We start from the raw sequence: 20,356 nt of genomic DNA on the forward strand, positions 1-20,356 counted from the left end.
AGGAGAGGCTGCTCTCTGCGGATACATGAGGACTGAGCTCCCGCTGATTGAGTGGAGCTCACCGTCTACGAGATCGGCGAAACACATTTTTAAATAGGCGCTGTCTTTATAAATAAACCATAGATTTGAGTTTTAGACAACTACATTCTCGCCTGAAATACTTTTAAAATTACATTTCATGACACAATAACAGTAATATTTGAAAATTATCCGAATAAATGGTGGTTGAACTCAACCAATGCTGCGTGAACTCAGATCGCTTTGGCTACTGCAATTTTCCCCTCAGTATATTTACAATAAAACGAAATAGGATATAAAATACCACTGCCTCCTTTCATTTTCATTTAAACATAATAACAGCTGCAGAAATGTACTTAATTCAGGGATAAGTGTAACGTTATATACAGCCATTACAATGAAAGAAATATTATATAGACTTGCCTTTTTATTTTCATTTTTACATATAGATAAATTGAATACAGACCAAAGAAAACCTGTTAGATTTACCCCGCAGCTGAATTATATGTTATGTTTAACCACTAAAGACACATCAGAGCCAGCGGGGCATATCAGAAGGTCTATCCCAGGAGAGGCTGCTCTCTGCGGATACATGAGGACTGAGCTCCCGCTGATCGAGTGGAGCTCGTCCTCTACGAGATCGGCGAAACACATTTTTAAATAGGCGCTGTCTTTATAAATAAACAACATATTTGAGTTTCAAACAACTACATTCTCGCCTGAAATACTTTTAAAATTTCATTTCATGACACAATAACAGTAATATTTTGAAAATGTTGATCCGAATAAATGGTGGTTGAACTCAACCAATGCTGCGTGAACTCAACCAATCAGCATGTTTAGCGCCAAAGTCCCGCCCCCGAAAGTTCCGGAACTTTAAAAAAGTACCACCTCGCCAGCAGGGACTTTCTGAGGGGCATTTTTTTACCCGGAACTTTTATTTAGTTCCTGGTTCCTGCGGTGGAAACACACCAAGTACCGGACCAAGTCCCTAGTTCCTGGGTAAAGTTCCTGCGGTGGAAACGCGGCTTAAACTACTCTCATCACACATTAGTCAAGGCAGCTCCCGTACACAGCATAAATGACTTCTGCCCTGCTTTAACCCTGAACCTTTGTTAAAGTTACCAACCATTTATCATCAGCTCTGATAATAACGTCAAAATATCCTGTTGACGGACCAGATATGCTCAGACATCTTGATGGCAAAGCAGTATTAAACCTTTTCTTTCTTTAACCTTTTTCCTATGTGGGGCTTCTCTATCTCTCATACACATGAACGCACACAAACATCTCTTCACATGAATGCTCTCATAGACTAAGCATTTACACAGAGTGGGTTTGAAGTGTAGGCCCCAGGCAGTTTTTGATGGGTGTTGCTGCTGACAGAGGTTATTACTACAGGGGAGTCCTAAGAGGTGGAAGAGAACTTTCTGGAGCATTTCCTGGTTTCCTCAGTCTCTCCTTGAGGCTACTTATCAAGCAAAGGAAAGCGAGTGAGAAAGATGTGAGAGGAGGTATGCGGAGAGGCTGTTTGCTTTCCTTAACCCCTCAGGTATAGAGAGGTCTGGACAGACCTTGGTGACGTCCATGCAACAAAGGCTCTTTTTCCTCCTGTCTGAAGATGAGCAATTCCTAATGTAAACTAAAAAAAGCAGTTCAGGAAATGGATAAGAAAGGACTTGAATTGATTTGCCAGAATGGCCTTGAAGAAACTTTTAACATTCTTGTGTCAGTGAGATGGATGGCAAGCTGCTATGTTGCATTATTTGCATCCGAAGGCAGCAAAGAGTTTATGCGAACTTACTATATAAATTGTTGTTGAATAATTATTTATTCAGAATGATTAATTTATTGATGTTTTTATTGTATAGCTGCTGTAACCATTTTATAAAATCAATTAAGGAGGAGACACTTTATATCTTTCAAGATTTCAAAATCTTTCAAGCAATAAATTACTTGGGTCATATATCTTTTTTTTTCTTCCACTTATCCATTTAAATTGCCATTTTTACAACTTTCGAATTAAATGGCCTTTTTGGGAATCAGAGGGATGTTTTGAGTTTTGAATGTTACAGTATATTTTTAATTTTAGCTTTTAAGAATCTCATGTAATTGTTGTATTTAATCTCATGGTTTGATACACTTTGTGTTATATAAATTGCTTTTGTCCCTCTTGTGTAGATTTGGATAAAAATGTCTGAAAAATGCATACATGTAAACTGCTTTAACATAGTAAATTCTTTCATTGACTTTTAGCCACACAATTTAGGGCCACATTTTCTGTTTTCTTACCTGGTTTTATGTTTCGGATAGACTTCAATGTTTTAGATGGGCATCAAAGCCAATGCGCTACCCTGCTCCTGCAAAGCCACCAACAAAACCAAAAATCAATAGACTGACATTCACTTACACAGTCAGTACAGCATTGACGGGGAACAGCAGCAGAAATTGGTGTTAAAAGTGCTTTGATTTGTAATTAGTCTTTGAGCAGGTGTAAAACGATAAGAGGGACAGTATTCCAAATGAATACTTCAATCAAAATAAATCAGCGTGCAAAGTAACTGTCACTTGAAAGCAAAAAAAAAAAAAAACATCTCAATGAAAAGTCTGAAAAGCCTTTATTTCCAAGTAGTATATTTTCCCTGTTTGAGAGAAGCAAGGTAAGCCTGAAGAAGGTTGATTGATTAAAACGTTGAAAATACAATTTTGTGATGATGCAGGAGCTTATGTTGGATGTGTACTGTACTTTCTATAGGCATGATATTTTCTATTTCTGCTTGTGGGAAGAAATTTATTTTTTTTGAGGTGATTGAGGGAAATATGAGGATCCTACAGCTCTGTAGAGATGCAAAGTGAATTTGAATTGTGCTAGTGTTTACTTGTGTATGTGTGAGTGTTTGTATCTGTGCGCATGTGCTGTACAGGGGAGAACTGTGATGAATGTGTCGTACTGACTCAGACATGTGGAAGCATACCTGTGAGCGTGAGTGCAATGCAATCAGTCACCTAGTGTGAGGACAAAGAAAAGAGGTTTAGAGGAGGTCTGTGCTCTTCAGCTCCACAGCAATGCAGCCCCAGTGTCTCTTTCCATACCTGGCTAACAACATAACTGCTTAATTATCTCTGGGCTTTTTGTAAGCACATTTTTTGTGGTACTGTTTTACAGTATTATGCATTATACTGTTTAATAGATTGAAGATAGTCAAAGTATAACAAATTAATTATTAGTAATTAAACTTTATTAAATTTTGGTAGCTAGTAAGACTTCCTCCCCAGAAACAGATCTCACATGATGTTAAATTGAATGTGAATAGTGACCCATAAAGAACAAATTATGGGTCATGTTCTAACAGTTTTTATTATGTTCCTCTTCAGTGTGTTGAATCGGACTCCTGTGCATCTGATTCATGAAATCATACTGGTAGACGACTTCAGCGAAGATCGTGAGTACTGAGCATTATAGCATTTTTTGAAAATATTTTTTTTATATTTAAAAAAAAAAATACATTTGTATATTTTTTTTACTTTCAGCAAATGACTGCCTTCTTCTCACCAAGTTGCCCAAAGTAAAGTGTCTTCGCAATAAACGCAGAGAAGGTAGGCCAGTGATGATGTCTCTGTCACTCTCTCCCTATCCCTATAAATTAAATATTTTGTTTTGGGCTGGCAACATGCCTGTTTGTAATACCATCCAGACTCTAAAAGCAGCTGTTTGCTTTTCGCCCGTGTGCTGGTGAGTGTTTTAACAGCAGGTGGTGCGTTACTCGGAGGGTGATGGTGAACAGACTGTGAGGAAGATTACTGCACATTGACTGAAACTCTGGCCAGTGTTTCACTCTTCCTTACATGTACCGGTTTTACAGGTGGAAAATAGAGCAGATACACCACACACTCATACTGTCATCCGTATCTTTCCGTTCGGATGAACAGATATATTGAATCTGGAGGGTGACGGAGCATGGATTAGTTTGCAAACAGCTCGCATACACAGATTTACACTCGTGATAAAAAATAAACGTTTAAAAATCCATTTGTAAGCAGAGCATTTTGGTGTGCGTCTAACCGAAAACATTGGTCTTAAACCGTTATAGCAAATATTGATTTTGCCACTGCTGTACAGCCTGTGGCAGATTTTATGCTGGCCATTGTTTGGAATGGCTGTCCAAGCCCTTAGAGAATGACGTTGGCTAAAATGGCCACTTAATATTCAATGAAATCCCATTAGTATGGTTTAACAACATTATGGATGTTAAAAGGTTTAGTCATCTTTATGGCTGGTTACCTTTTAGGTCATTAAGCAGGTCAAGCTTTACATAAATTTCCATGTCCAATTTGGATTTAAATTTCTCATTTAGTTTATTAGCACTATGCTTTGAATGGCACTGGGTCGTAATGCGTTCAAACGTTAATAACTACATTTTCATAAATACTTGAAGGTAATAAAAGTAAGGCTTTCTCCTTCAAAACCCACAGTCAGAATGGAAGAATACAACTCTCCACTGTGTTATGGATGGATGCATGATTACTATTTGTACTGTATATTATTGTGGTATTTATAAAAAAATTGAATATTTTGAGCTTTTTCATTTCGTTTTAGATAAAAACACTGGTTCTGAGGGTTTTGCTAGGTGGTCAAAAGTCCCCTATGAAAGTCTGTATGATATGCTGCTCCTTAGATAAGGCTTGAATCCTTCCCTCATTTTAAGTCTGTTGAATTAATTTACTAATTTCATCATCTGCCAGATGAAGTCCAATCACTTAGAAAAGTAATAGCACAGCTCTTCTAAATAAGCTGCAAATAAGCTAATCAGTCATGTCCCTAGCTAGCTATGCACAAAAGTTTAATATCAGGGCTTAAACCAAAGTACGAGCAAGCAGCCTTAACAATGGTAACATTAATAAGAATGATAATGTAATATTCAGTCACCACAAGTTCTTATTAGTAATGATCATCCAGTCGCTGCCCCCTCCCTGTTTATTCCAGTGCTCCGAGGTTCCATTACACACTGTCACACATTGTCGCTTAGACAGCATTGATTAATGCATAAAACCCCTGTGCAGCCAACTCTGTACAAGAGAAAATTGTTAAAAGGTTTAAGGCATTTAAACCCTATTGTCGTCCCGGAGCTACAAACAGGGTGTGCAGTTCTGCTATGTTAACTCTATTAGCTGTAGGTGAATGTAATCTCTGCCATTCACTCACTCTCTCACTCTCTCTTTCATTGTCTGTCTTTCTCGCTCTCTCTTTCCTTCTCCATCTGCCCAGCGCATACACAGAGGGGCCACACTAGCCCAAAATGCATGCACACACAAACACAGCCTGCTCTCAACAACTCTGTAGAGGGTGCGCTCACCCATCTGGAAAATACAGCCTTATTGAGGATGAAATGGGATTTTTAATTGGCTGAAGTTGGCGTGCAGTGTGAAACTTTGCACGAGTCTTGCACGTTTACAATTATTATGCGTCCTCAGTCAGGCTCTACCGATTTAACAGCCTTGCCTTCATGGAAAAGCTTCTTGCTCTGATTCGATAATAACCATAAGGCTTTAATTGTCCCTTCAACTAATCAGATTTAAATGGCTCTTCTCGTGTCTTTTTCTGTGAATGAGATTGTTGAGATGAGAATATTTGTCAGTTTAACAGGCTTCTCAACAGATGTAATGTGCAGCTCTGATGGACAGTGAGTTCTTCAGTGTCCCTGATCTATGTGTGTATGTGTGTGTGTGTGTGTGTGTGTCAAAGGACTGATCCGGTCCAGGGTTCGAGGGGCGGAAGCTGCAGGAGCCGGGATCCTGACCTTTCTGGACAGTCACTGTGAGGTCAACAAAGATTGGCTGCCTCCACTGCTGCAGAGGGTCAAAGAGGTACAATTTTATACTTGTTCATATTGTGTCAATAGCCTATTGAGCATTTCTACCTGTGCAAGTGTCTTCTTTTTCAGTTCGTTTTCAATAGAAGAGAGTCAGCAGGCAGAACGGAGGCGGCACTGAATGCAGAACCAGTTACCTAGCACATGCATGAATATCCTGATGCTTTGTACTGTTTGCTAGTAGAACTGTTATTTGATGTATTTTAGCAGCATATTTCAACAACAAAAACTTTAAATATTGTGTGCATATAAAACTGCTAGCAGCACATATCACAAAAAATTAAAATATTTTTTTCACCACAAAAAAATGGTGACTGTATTCAAAATCATTGCATACATTTACTCAAAACTGATTTTTGTTCTTAGCCAGAACAAATTTCACAAAATTGCATTTTTTTAAATGCATTTCATAAGCAATTTAAAGTAGTTTGAAGTATTCATCTCTTTTAGCAGGACGGTATTGTGAGGCATGAGAGAGTTGAGTGAAGAGGTCAGAGTGTCTGGTGTATTAATGTTGGATGAGAGTGTGTGCACATTAGTAACACAGATAATCCCAACGCTCGCTGATTTTCCACCTCCTTTGTTGTGAAATCAAGCTGAACAGACAGAGAGTCGAGCCGTTCACATTCCTTTTTTAAATCTCTTGTTCTTTTGTCTCATTTTGTAATATTTTCATTTTTCAGGACCCGACCTGTGTCGCCAGCCCTGTGATTGACATCATTAATATGGACACATTTGCCTATGTCGCTGCTTCCTCTGACTTGCGAGGAGGTAAAAGCTGCAATTATAATCCTTCATTCACTGTCCCACCAATGACATCAAGGGGCGCCGGTCACAGTCCCCAATCAGCGGTGTCAGACAGAAACAAATCTAACAATTAGCTGAGATGAAAGCCTTGGCCTATCATTGGCAGTACTCTGCAGTGTATAGTTATGACTTATAAAAATTAAAGTTACATGAAATTAAAGCAAAAAAAAAAAACTTCATTGATCTTCTCTCTTTCTTTTTCTCTTTCTCTATCTCTGCTGCAGGCTTTGACTGGAGTTTACATTTTAAATGGGAGCAACTATCAGCCGAAAAGCGATCCCAGAGAGCTGACCCTACAGAGCCTATTAAGTAGGTGAAGAGAAGCAGAAGGGCTTTTATTAGAACTATTCTGCTAAATGAGGACAGGTTTGGTCCAGCACCTACTGGGCTTTGAGCACCATGTTTAAAATCTACAGATAATTTTGAAATTATTTGTTTACAATCCAGTTTACTTTCTGGGGGAAAAAAGGTTTAAAAGGAGGTTTAGTAACAACATGAAATGGCATTCACATTTAACTTCTGTCAAATTAAGGGAAACTGGATTTCTATGTCTGAAATTGTGATTAATTTTATTTATGTGATATTTATTTATCACAATAACTATTGTTTGTATTTAGACTTGGGAACTTGAACAAATTGCTAACCATAGTATTAAACTAGCACAATGGTTCTCAATTACAATGAAAAAAAACATTTGTTTAGGAAACAGTTTCACTCAGAAATTCCTAGAAAACCTCACAATTAACTACCAAGAAATGGTGATCAACTAACCATAAGATTTTACAGTAGAAAGCCTGAAATAGTATTTTTTGTAAAAACATAATCCAATAAGCTTCAGAAGAATTCCAAGGGGGCCTCAGCATGACTTAAATGTATTTAAACTTAATTATGTTATTTAGAATTGATATATTAAAATTCTATATTATTATTAATTTATTAAAACTCGTTTCTAAATTAAAATGCTACAAAGATACACAAATTCACTGCAGTGCCCATATCTAGGTTTCAGAATATCATAGAAACTTGGAGGTGATCTCTATTTACTAACTTAAGCCGGTAGCAAGAAGTTACCTGGAGACACCCTAGCAACCACAAAGCAACATGCTGAAACTATAGTAACACCCTGGCGAAAACCCACAGCTTGGTTTTATTATTATAATTATGTAGTATTGAATCTAAATTTTATGAAGTCATTAATTTCAGATTAATTTCAATTTGATGATTATTGCGCTGTGGTTGGTGAGAATTGGCTTGGTCTTAAATACACAGGCAGTGAGAAGACTGGAGCCTCTTTTACACAGTGTGGGGGAGTTTTACAAAGGCAAGAATCAATCATTTTCTCCAGGAAATATAAAAATCTACTTGGTTAATATTGTTTTCCTCCCTCGTGCAGCCTTGGTAACACAAAAAAAGAAGAGCTTTAGATGTGGAGAAATTTACTACATTTTGATTAAAACATTTATTTTTTTAAGAATAGCATGCACTGATCAATCATTTCCAGTTGGAACGGGCATTTATTAGAAGCGTAAATAGTATTTTAATTTCATGTTGTCTTTAAAGGAGAAAGGGTATCTGAAGTATTGATTTCTACTGGGAAGTTCAGCATGGTTGATCATTAAGAATTGAATTATTATATCATAATTAAAATTTTTAGTTGCTATTAATTTCTTTAATCAGTTTTATTTATTTTATTATAAACAAAATAACATCAACATTTAAATCCTGGTTGTTTTTTCTCCTCTTTCATTGTCTTTCTCTCTCTCTCTCTCTCTTCTTGTTATGGTGTAATTCACACTGTGCCTTGCGCTCTCAGAGGCTGTTGTAATGAAGGCTGTTAATAGCTCAGATAAGCAGGCAGTCAGGCTGAGAGAGGCTCAGATCCCGTCTGCTCCTGTGGGTGCTGTGCACCGGCCTGGGTCTCTCGCAGCCCATCCACCAACAGATGCAGAATAGATCAGTGGCAACTGAGTCACTGAAAGCTGTGTGTATGTGTGGACGCAGATGGAAAGCAGTGGTATGAATTTCAGGATGATATGTGAGAAGGACAGCACAACCATGACCGCTGACTGACAGCCAGTTTTTTCCCTGACTGGCAATAGTTTATGTATATTTGTGACGTAATATAAAAAAATTAAACTTTTGTGAATTCTGAAATATATAGAGGAGTCTAGGATTGGATCATTATTGAAAATAATTAATGTTTCTGGCATTTTATATGATTTCCAACAATTATTTTTACCTGAACTACTGTCTGCAGTGTGTTGCTTTACATTTTTTAAACTGCCCCTATTATGGGTAATGAAAGGTTCCTATTTTGGTTTTGGGAGTCAGGTTGACATGCATGCAAGGTCAAAAAACACTTTCATTATCTTAAAATATGCATTTATATTTTCCTTTTTTGCTCAATGACTCCCAAACGATTAGTTTAAAGAACATTTTTTCCAAACCCCTCCTTTGTGTGACGCTAAACTGTTGTGATTGGTCTGATGACCCAGTCTGTCATGATTGGTCTACTGCGTGCAGCGTATGTCAATAACAGAATGCCCATCACCATTACTTAACCCACAGCTCGATGGTAAACACCCAAACAGCCATGGTACTGTATGTGTTAATTTAATGCCTACATGCTATATAAAAGTAGTAATTTATATTTAAAAAATCTTATTGACTTTTTAATAGAGTGTAATTATTTAAACAGAATAAATTATTCCAAATACAGCAGGAGTGTGCAGTTAAAATCCAGAGTGGGTTTGATGATGCTAAAAGTAGTTCCTATATGAGCGTCCCATAAGATAGTTATTATGTGGTGTTTGAAAAAGCAAATATTGATATTGCTCATACTTGGTATTCATATCTGTTCAAACTCGTAACCATTCCCACATGTTTGTGCTATGGACAACTCAAATAATGCCACTTGTGCACTATTATATAGGAGATGTGAACAGTTTTTTTAAGCGATCTGATGACAATTGGTACATACTGTGAAATTTCAGTAGCCCCTCAAAATCAATCCAGGTTGTGGAGATGGTAGGTTTAGGGATATGTAATTTGGGAGGCGTTGGATCTGGATCTTGTGTTCTGCAGTGAGGACCATCTCTCAAATCTGGCAATAACATACATTTGATTTATTTCCATACCTTTGTCCTAGAAATTATTTGAAGCAATTGTAGAAGCTTTTGGGCTTTGTTTCTGCCTTCTAAAACGAGATGAGAACAGATTTGTGAAGAGTAAATGAATCTGAAATGAAAGTATGTGAGCCGCCCTGAGAAGCAGCAGATGAAACAATGTGTCCTACCACTTCACAATGAGAGATTACGGCTGATGAAATTCAAATGCTTCGATAATACCACAGCCGTTTCCTCCAGTGTCCTTAATGTTTGAAGCAGCTCTCTGGGTACAGTGATTTTGAAGGGCAAACTGAGCTTCATCCAGAGAATGAGAACTGGGCTGTACTGTTTCCACACACACTCGCTTCAGTGGCCTTTTATTCTCTTTCCTCATTCCAAGAATCTTCACCGAACCCCATTCAAAAGGAAATGTTTTCAAACATCTATCCTGAGTGACAGCAGTATTTTAAGCAGTCACCTGGATTGAGGTGTTTAGTGTCAAGACTTAATGTTCACTCTTTTTTCATTCTTTCAACCCTCAGAACGCCCATCATAGCAGGAGGACTTTTTGTGATTGACAGATCCTGGTTCAATCGCTTGGGAAAATATGACACAGCCATGGACATCTGGGGAGGGGAGAACTTTGGTGAGTTATTACTATGCATGAGAGCACCTGTCTGACAGCACATAAGCCTCAATCACTTTCCTTCCTCGATCAAGCTCTGACAGAGGATACTTAGAGTTGTTGTTTCATCACGGAAAGGAAATGGCACACAATGACATTTGAACTTAGAAATAGCTCTGGAAGCAATTTTCTCAAACCATATTTTGGTGCCTTTATTTAACTGGTATATTTTTTTCTTGGCTCTATAAAATTCTTAAGAGCAATGCACTGTGGAGGAATTGGAGGGTTCTCTCTGCACTGGGTTATACCATCATTAACCATGCATATGTGACAGAATTAGACTGGAGCAGGGCTTGTTTATTCAGACTTAAGTAGGCTACTGTGCTCATAATTGCAAATGAGCATTGGGCAGTAGCATATTTAGACAGGAGATTTCAACTGTATGATCTAATTCTTGGCGTAAGAGTGAAGCTGTATCCTGGAGGGCTCCTTTAAATTACATATACACATGTCAGCAAGTTATATTACTTTACATGACATACCATTCACATACATTTCTGCAATATTAGCTACTGTTTGGGGTCAATAAGATTTTATTAAAATAAATTAATACTTTCAATTAGCAATAATGCATTAAGTTGATCAGAAATTAAGGGAAATACATTTAAAATGGTACAAAATAGTTTTATTTTAAATAAATGTTGTTCTTTTAAAATGTATCACAGTTGTATCCAAAAAATATTGATAATATACTTTATAAGAAATGAGCATATTAGAATGATTTCTGAAGATCATTTGACACTTAAAACTGGAGTAATGATGCTGAAAAATAAATAATAATAGTAGCAATAATAAGTCAAATAAATGCAGTCTTGGTAGGTAAATAAATACATTTTACTGACTTTAAATGTTTGCTAGTGTATGCTCTCTACAGCCATAATGCTATTAAAATACCGTATAGCCCACCGTGATTGGTGTTTATTGTGTTGTGTTTTAGAGATTTCTTTTAGAGTATGGATGTGTGGAGGAAGCCTGGAAATCATTCCCTGTAGCAGGGTCGGCCACGTCTTCCGCAAGAAACATCCTTACATCTTCCCGGAGGGCAATGCCAACACCTACATAAAGTAAGAGTCCTGAGAAGTGCACATACTTATTATAATAATTCATATCCAGCATATCCAGCTGTGTTTTTTAAAATATATTCCTGCTGATAAAGGATGTAACACTTTTTATCAACATCAGAAGACCTTGTTTTGTCCTTGGGGGTTGCTAACCTGTAAATTTGAATATGTTAATCATTTTTATTTTAATCTCTGTTCGGATGTTTTTCTGTGTTATTTGTTGGATTTTCTTGCCAAAGATAGAGATAATACTCCAACTTCTGCCTGGAAGAAAATCTGCAGTGTAAAATTTGTTTGCTTTTATCACGTTTCGCCTCCAGGGAAAAACCTCAGCATGAAACCGAATGAAATATTAAGGGCATAGCACAACATTCTTTCTGAATCTGAATTGCTATGCAGTGTGCTCAGTCAACAAAATCTGTTTCCTCGTATAGTTCAGAGGCGCTAATGAATAATTGCTGAAAGCTTTGGCTGGCTTTACTAGATAATCTTAAAAATGGTGTCTTTTTACATCTGTTAGCAGAGTTATGTTAGATATATACAGTATAGAAATCAGATATGGTTCATATATGTATAGTTTTTTGTGTATAACCTGCAATAAAATGTCTTGACGAACCTAGATGTGCAGTGCATGACACCAGTTTTCATAAAAGAAAAAGTGACTGTATATATAGTGTATATATCACCTTCACTCCCTCTTTAAATCCATAAAAGCCATAGAATGTGGCAGCGAGTTTTCTGCTCCGATTTTCTCAGAATTACAGTTGCAAGTGTATAATACCTGTCTGTACACAACTTTTTACTGATGAAATGGCAGGTCATCCAAATGATCTTCTTTAGGCTGAAGTGTGAATTTAGTATGAGACACTTTCAGTGCTCACATTCAGTGCTCTTTCTGTTTCAGGAACACCAGAAGGACTGCTGAGGTTTGGATGGATGAGTTCAAACTGTTCTACTACTCAGCTCGACCGGCTGCCAGGGGAAAATCCTACGGAGAGTGAGTGACTGATAGCATGTGTGTGTTTATGTGCATCTATAATGGGGAGGCATTAGGGAAAAGATTCATCTCTTATTCCACTCATTCTCTTCCTCTCTTATCAGCATTCACGGCAGGCAAGAGCTCCGCAAGAGTCTCAAGTGCAAATCCTTCAAGTGGTATCTGGACAATGTCTATCCAGAGCTCAAGTGAGTTGAGGAGTCAGTGTGGTGTGGGTATTTGAGTGTCTGCGGTTGGTGATTGATAATTATAAAGTGCCATGTTGTTTAGTATGGCAGTATAAGGCCCCTCTGTGTCTAAAGCTGTTTTGTTGTGCACTAGTTGCTTTCATCTGTCTCGAGGGAAAGATTTTCCACCCACTATGGCAGATTTCATATACTTTCAGTATTTTTGCCCTTAAAAGACAACAGTTTTTTTATGCCATTGTCGTTAATACGGGATCTAAATTAGTTAATGTTGATGCACTTTTAACTAAACATTTAACTAAACTTTATTTCTAAAAAAATATTTAAATATTGAGATTTTGCTCTTGTAATGTAAGATTAAAGTGGTTTTCAATGATGTTTCATTTGAGTCTTAATTTGAACAATTAAATTTTTTATGCTTCCTTTTATCCTTCATTTAATAAAAGTAGACACCAATGAGAGTTGAAATCGAGTATATAGAAATAAAATGAACATATACCATATATATTGGTTTTAGTATCTGATGAGAAATATTGTCCCAGACTGTGCTCAGATTTGCCAAAGTCTTCAATTAAAAGTCAGTAGACTCAAGCGATTTTTAATCATTTGCATTGGAAACTGCCGAGATATTTAAGGACCTAATTTGTATTATTTCCCCTCTCTTTTTTTGTGGGGTATTTATTATCTTATGATAATAAAGTCTGTGCTGTTTCATTCACTAAATCTAGAGTTCCTGATGATTCCGATGGTAAGTCTGGTGTGATCCGGCAGAGACAGAACTGTCTAGAATCTCGTATAGTCGAGGGTCAGGATCTCCCAGTGCTCACCCTCGCACCCTGCAGCATCACCAAAGACGAACCAGCAGCCAACCAGGTACAAAACTATCTGACATAATATTAGAAAAACCATGCTTGAAGTATTAATTGATCAGCTCATTTAATTTTGGTACCACCATTGCTGGAAGAAATAGCACTGTCTGTATTATCCACGTCTATTTGGAATTCACAAAACTTGCATTCACAAAACTATCTGTCTGTCACCTCACTTTCACTTTTCACTTTTTTACACCGTAGAAGTCAAATTATAACAATTTACAACATATCTTGCCTTTAAGCACTGCACTCAAACATTTGGTGAAAATCAAAGTAGGAGCAAAGGTAGTGTGTATTTTTATTCTCACGCCAGGAATCAGTGACATCTTGCAGGGTTAGGCTGCGACTCTGAGATGCTAGATTACATTAAATACTATGCAACCAGGGGCATGTTGAAAGGGCAGCTTTTACAGCAGGGTGATAAAATATAATTCAGGTCACATTTGTGCACTCCTGTGTAATTATATTAAACAAAGAGGTGCCCTCTGGTCTCTGAGCAGCTAATCTGCCCTACTGTCACCCTTCATGGCTCCCTCACCTGCACATGAGCCTGGAAGAAAAAACACAATTGTGCGTCATTCGGAATTGAATCATGAATGGCTATTAAAGTCCATTCAGTTGCTGGATTTTAATTTGAGCTAGCAAACAAGATACAGAATTGAAATGTGAATTTTTATGGTACTATTTACTATTATTAATAGTATTTAAAGAAATAGTATGAAAGTGCAGTGAAATTAAAATAAATTAACATAACTTCAGTTCTGCCACTAGGAATTATCAGTTAAAAATGAATGGGATGTTTTACAAGGAACAATAAATTCTGTAAAATTATCAATGTATGATATTTAAATTTAGATGGATGGATGGATGGATTGATAGATAGACCAAACAAAATAAACAAAACACTTGTTTTTGCCCCCATTTTTCATGAGCTGAACTCAAGGATCTAAAAATTTTTCTATGTACACAAAAGGCCTATTTCTTTCAAATATTGTTCACAAATCAATCTAAATCTGTGTTAGTGAGCACTTCTCCTTTGCTGAGATAATCCATCTACCTCATAGGTGTGGTATATCAAGATGCTTATTAAATAAATACATTTATACATTTAGCAGACGCTTTTATCCAAAGTGTAATTTATTTATATGGCATACTATTTTTATTCTCACTGGTAAAGCTTTTTTAACACCAAATTTAAAAACTAAAACAAATATTGAAAGCTGATTAAGAAACATCTTATTGAATGTGTGTTGATTGTCTTTAATTTCACATGGTTACAGTTAATCTTTTAATTTGAGGCCAGTTCTATGTTGTTTTCAAATTCAAAAACAAAAGCTAAATGTTGATGTCTGTACCATCTATGTTTGTATTGAATGTAGGCCACTTGCTGTGCAGTTTCTGCCGTTAATTTCAGATGGTTATGGTTATTGTTTTCAATAGCCAAAAGCCAGTTTGGCTTATTAAATACCAAATAAACATCTTGTTTATGCATACTTTCCTTCTTTCTTGTTTGTTGTTTAAAGAAAAAAAAATTGGATATCGGAATCTGAATCGGCCAGTTTGCTTATAAAAAAATCGGTATCGGAATCAGCCATGAAAAATCATGATCGTGCATCCCTAATATTTATGATATTTTTTATATGCTGTGATGGAAAAACAAAAATAAATTCTTAAATTCTTAAACTGAAAATATGGTTCAGCTAAAGCCACCAACTACTAGTCATAAAAACTTCACGACCCTCATTCTACTCAGAAAATATTTATTTAACTGAGTCTCTCTCTTGTTCCTCGTAAATGTTTTCTGCATTTTTCAGATGTTTGTTCTCTAAATGATGAAGCCCAGAGATGAATGTAGAAAGTAGATTTGGGGCCGGAACACCACAAAAGTGATTTCAGAGCTCTTAAGTGTGTTCATAACACCACAAGAGCATGTTTCCCTGCTGCCTGCTGTGCGTGACCTTGTTAAGCGTCTGTAAGACTCACCAGATGGGAAGCGGTTCATCAGCATGGCTCACAAAAGTACATTTTCACACTGCCCTCATGCGTCATTCTCTCCCAACGTGTCTCAGAACTGCAAATGAGACCACCTTCTCAAAGGAATGAAAAAAAGTGTCTTTTTTCCTCCAACATCTCTCTCTCTCTTGCTCTGTGTTTACCATTTAAGTAGAGATGACATACTAGAACAGACATCTTTAAATGAACAAGTCTGTAAATGCTCTACAGTAGCTTGTTTCCTAATCTAGTTTTCTAATAAATATGCCATTGTATAATATAAATATTGTTGGCTCCGTGATGAATTGCTTATGTTCCGCTATTAAAAAATCGCTTTGAATAAGTGTCTGGTAAATGCAGAAGTGTAATGTAAATGCTAAATGCTAAATCTATGAAAGATTTTTTTAAGCTAAATATTGACAAATTAATGAAAAAATGTGACTCATTAGAAGACTTCATTAAAGACATTTCGTTTGCCATTTTAAAGGTTAATTTGGTATCATTCCAATCTGTCTTATAACATTTAAAGGAAAATTTTGCTGAAAATTTTGTCACCCTCAGGCCATCCAAGATGTAAATAAGTTTGTTTCTTCATCAGAACAGATTTGGAGAAATGTACAATTTTATTGCTTTGCTCACCAAACTTTGTTATACATTAGTTCAGTACCAGAAAAGCCTGTTTTTTCCCCACACAGGAGTGGATCTACACCCATGGACAGCAAATTCGCCAGCAGCAGCACTGTCTGTCCGTCTCAACCACTTTTCCTGCCTCCCAGATCCTGCTCGTGCCGTGCAACATCAGCGACGGCAAGCAGGTAACTCCACTGACGAGAACACAGGAGACATACGTGACAGACCATAAATCAGGCCACACTTAGAAAGCTTCTGGAGGAACACACTGACATCAGCTCTATGAGTATCAGTCCCAGCGTTAGACAGCCCCTCAGGAGAGGCTTTACTCTCAGGCCGATGTCAGCGTTTCCATACTTCACATTAGTCATGTCAGTGTCGGATGTGCAGCATACTGTAGCATCAGAAAACATTCACTTTGTTTGTTGTGCAGGGAGGCGTACGTATAAGTAGATATATGTGAAGTATAAATGTGTACTATACTTTACATGCAAGATAGTTTATGCTGTCCACAGCTAATGTGCACTTACACATTTGCTCATATGCCCTGTGTTACTGCAGCGTTGGCAGAAATCTGGCACTCACCTGGAGCACCTGGCGTCTCGTTTCTGCGTGGACAGCGAGATGGCTCTGGACGGCATCGAGAGCAGTAAAATGCTGGTGATCAGCCCATGTGAACTGTCAGCGCACACTCAGCGATGGGAGATGCCTTTCTCGTGATCCTTCCTCCTTGGCCTCTCCTCACCTTTCAGAGCTCAGCTGGAGTCAAAGATGGATAGAGAGGCAGTGAGAGTGAGTGTGTACCTCCAGGAGGGGCTACATCTGTGTCCTGCTGTTCTGCTATGTCCACTCCCTTTGTCTCTTCGGCACACCCCAGGTATGCTGGGATTGCAGGATGTTCTGATTCAATGACATGACCTCATTACTGCAGCTATATTAATGCTACATTCTACATTATGGGTTTGTCTGATAAAAAAACAAGTGCTGTCAAGTACTGGAGGTAACTCTTAAGCAAAACAAACTCGAGTGAGCTTTACAGATAATCAAGCAAATACTAAAAGGTGAATGAAGTATGTCATTTTCTAATGGTAATAATGCTTCCTATCCCAGTTTAATATGAGTCAACTAAAAGTGAACTGCTTGTTGGCTGATTCCCCTAAAGACAATGTGACTGTCAAAACATTGCTCTGTTTGTTTGAGCATCTTAAACAGGGCAGCATTTCCAAAAAGCATTGTAAACCTAAGTAGTAGACTGTAGAAATGCACCAATGGTCTGTATGATCAACTGAGACTCACAAGGCTTCTGGGCAGTGTCATTACAGTGAACAAAAACTATTAAACATGGTTTTTATTCATTGACATAAAACAGAATATGCAAACAAATAAGTAAAAATGTAAATTACTGATATTTAAGTGAAATAATTCAAACATAAAAAAACCATACTAAAATAACACTGCTTCTTTGAAACGCAGCCCAGTCTGAAATAGCAACAGTGGCTCAACCATTGGGCAGGGTATAATTTTTTCATAATAATAATAATCATTTTTTTTTTCTAAATGAGTAAAATTTTAACAAAATAAATGCCATTATTGTTTTATTGTCATAATTATATTTAGCTGCAAAGAAATGATAAATTTCACCTATATTTACTGTAATATGTGTTGGATAATTTTTGTAAGTATATTTAAGCATGTACTTCTAATAAAACATTTTTTTTTACAAATTAAATACTTTTTTTAATTACAGTAGTTACTTTTGTATGGAAGCCCATTTCTGCCACTGAATAAAAAAGACAAAGGTAATTGCGAGATCTGAACTTGCAATTTAGAGAAAAAAAAGTCTGAATTGTGAGATAAAAAGCAACAATAACCTTAATTTATGTATTTATTTTTTCAAGTGGCAGAAGCAAGCTTCCATACATTCGTGCTTTATCTTTGAGCTGTAACTTTTTCTCTCATTAGTTGGCTGAGACTCCTCTTCCAAAACATCAGTGTTGAGTTTGGCATTTTGGTGTTTTTTTGCTGTGTTTGTCCTTCTGACAGTCTTGCAGTGTAGATAACGTCATCGATTATAATGGGGGTGGCCTAGTTTTGTTGCTTTTTTGCATCATGTCACCCGCTTGCAGTATAGACACTTTGTTGCACACAATGGACAAAACTTGACTGCAATGTGGAGAAGGAGGAGAGTTACTTAAAAAGCAGCTCAGGTATTATGTTATATTATACGTGTAAGAAATATCACATAATCTTGCTTATTATGCCCAAAATGTGCAACATGCATAATTTGTAATGTGTTATTCCCAATTATTTTTTCGTTCAAATCTAGTCTGAGGTTGGAAAAAAATTCATCCATAAATGTATAGCTTATACTGTATATAAAAATGCAATGTTTAAAAAAGGCATCTCAGTAGACAGTAGTGAAAACCAAATCAGACAGTATTTTTAATGTTTTGAACACACCCTCTATCTTATATTTCAAAAACTGATATTCCTCATACTAAAGTTTGACATACCTGTACATGCATAATAACCTACCCTGTCTGCCTGTATGTGCTTTGGCCGATCTTCTCTTCTGTCTTCCTCCCTAGGTTCCCCAGAGTGTCAATCATACTGATGCTCTCCAGAACAGAGTTTGGCAGCTGGACGCACACAAACTTGTGGAACACACACCAAATGTGACACACCAACTCACACTGGAGAACAGCGCACAACCTTTTCATTTGTTTCGCTTGAATTTACCCCAATACGAAGCACTTGTGAGATAGATCTGCTAGCACATCAACATACAATAAATACCCTATTTTTTCTTAATGGCCTGCTGCTTGCGTTTATTCCTTGTCGTCTGGTTGCATAAGTAAACAATGATCAAAGTATACTTAAGGTAGTTGTTTACATGGTCGTCAAAATTAGATGAATCCCAAACGAATCGCACAGCCAGCCTGCTTTAATTAGCATGTCAGCACAGCCTCATTAGTCCATAATATAATGGCATATCTGCTGCATGCAGTTGCAGAGAGCAAACTTCTGTTCTGCAAGCGAATGAGCTCGAGATGGGCAGGGGTGGTTTGTTCTCATGAGCTCTGCGGTTGCTGCTGGCAAGTGGAGAACTGAGACTGTTTGCCTAGAGGATCTAAATAAAGCACAGCCACATCGCCACACATGCCCGGGCGACAGGACAGGGAGGATCCAATTACCACTTCCTCAGTCTGTCCTCCTCTTCTCATTAGAAGGCTGAGCTCTGCAGGAGCTGGGAGAATACTGAGACTCAGACGTGGTGCAGCTCAGATGCCCTTATCACTTGCTGTAGTCTGGCTGCCTGCACCCGGCAATTACATCCAATTAGGTTCTGGTGTTTTCTTACATAGCCCTTCCTGATGCTGCAGTGATTTTGCCACCAGTTTTTCGTGCTGAACTCCTCGGCACTGCAGAGTTTGAACCTAATAGCTTTGAAGAATAAACCACTGGGTCGTTATTTGATTCCTGATATTGTAAAAGTGTGTGCTCTGAATAGTCTGCACGAGTCTCCACATGCCTACTTTGTTTTAGTGAGGATGAGTCATTATGAGGGAAGATCAAGATGAGAAGGGTGAGAGCAGTAAGATTTGTCTCAGACGTGTTATCTAATGATATGTGTAGGAGACCTGCACTAGTCAACACAATGCAGAGGAGTCTATTTTTAGGGAATCTCGGAATCCTGGTGGTTAAGGATGCTGTGTCACAACAGAAGAGCTTCTTTATGTTTTAAAAAACATTATATCAGATCTCTTTCAGCGGCACCGTAACCGTGATGCTTTAAAGCTGAAGTGTGTCATTCTTTTGATGTAAGTACTTCTTATTCTAGTGTGGTAATTATAGGCCATTCAAATGTTGATTTCTTTTAAATGTGTAATCGCTGTGGTTCTGTGGAGGCACTATCAAAATGTTTGTCATTAGCTCACAATCATCTCAGTACAGCAACATTGGCTCAACCAACAGAGTGCAACAGCTGGGTTCCAAGAGTAAAAGTCCCATTCATTTTGATTGATTAAAAAAAAAAAAAAAAAAAAGATTAAATAAATACAGATATACTGTGCACTACACGGTTGTTAATCAACTGTATATTATTTTGTTGAAGGTGTCTCTCCACACTATT

At 37.4% G+C, this 20,356-nt stretch overlaps 1 protein-coding gene across 1 annotated transcript in view; it reads left to right on the forward strand.

The window, feature by feature from the left end:
- LOC113076636 (polypeptide N-acetylgalactosaminyltransferase 14-like) overlaps positions 1 to 19,032 on the forward strand; it is a 31,989-nt gene extending 12,957 nt beyond the window's left edge. Inside the window, exons 3-15 of the mRNA XM_026249326.1 lie at positions 3,394 to 3,461; positions 3,550 to 3,615; positions 5,762 to 5,883; positions 6,572 to 6,659; positions 6,920 to 7,004; positions 10,345 to 10,448; positions 11,425 to 11,551; positions 12,453 to 12,545; positions 12,650 to 12,733; positions 13,459 to 13,603; positions 16,290 to 16,409; positions 16,786 to 17,101; positions 18,813 to 19,032. Coding sequence (XP_026105111.1) covers positions 3,394 to 3,461; positions 3,550 to 3,615; positions 5,762 to 5,883; positions 6,572 to 6,659; positions 6,920 to 7,004; positions 10,345 to 10,448; positions 11,425 to 11,551; positions 12,453 to 12,545; positions 12,650 to 12,733; positions 13,459 to 13,603; positions 16,290 to 16,409; positions 16,786 to 16,944 — 1,261 coding nt within the window. The 3' untranslated portion in view covers positions 16,945 to 17,101; positions 18,813 to 19,032. The remainder of the gene's footprint in view (positions 1 to 3,393; positions 3,462 to 3,549; positions 3,616 to 5,761; positions 5,884 to 6,571; positions 6,660 to 6,919; positions 7,005 to 10,344; positions 10,449 to 11,424; positions 11,552 to 12,452; positions 12,546 to 12,649; positions 12,734 to 13,458; positions 13,604 to 16,289; positions 16,410 to 16,785; positions 17,102 to 18,812) is intronic.
- Positions 19,033 to 20,356: the final 1,324 nt, after the last annotated feature.

This window comes from Carassius auratus, unplaced genomic scaffold, assembly GCF_003368295.1.
Source record: "Carassius auratus strain Wakin unplaced genomic scaffold, ASM336829v1 scaf_tig00020865, whole genome shotgun sequence".
NCBI classification, from domain to species: Eukaryota; Metazoa; Chordata; class Actinopteri; order Cypriniformes; family Cyprinidae; genus Carassius; species Carassius auratus.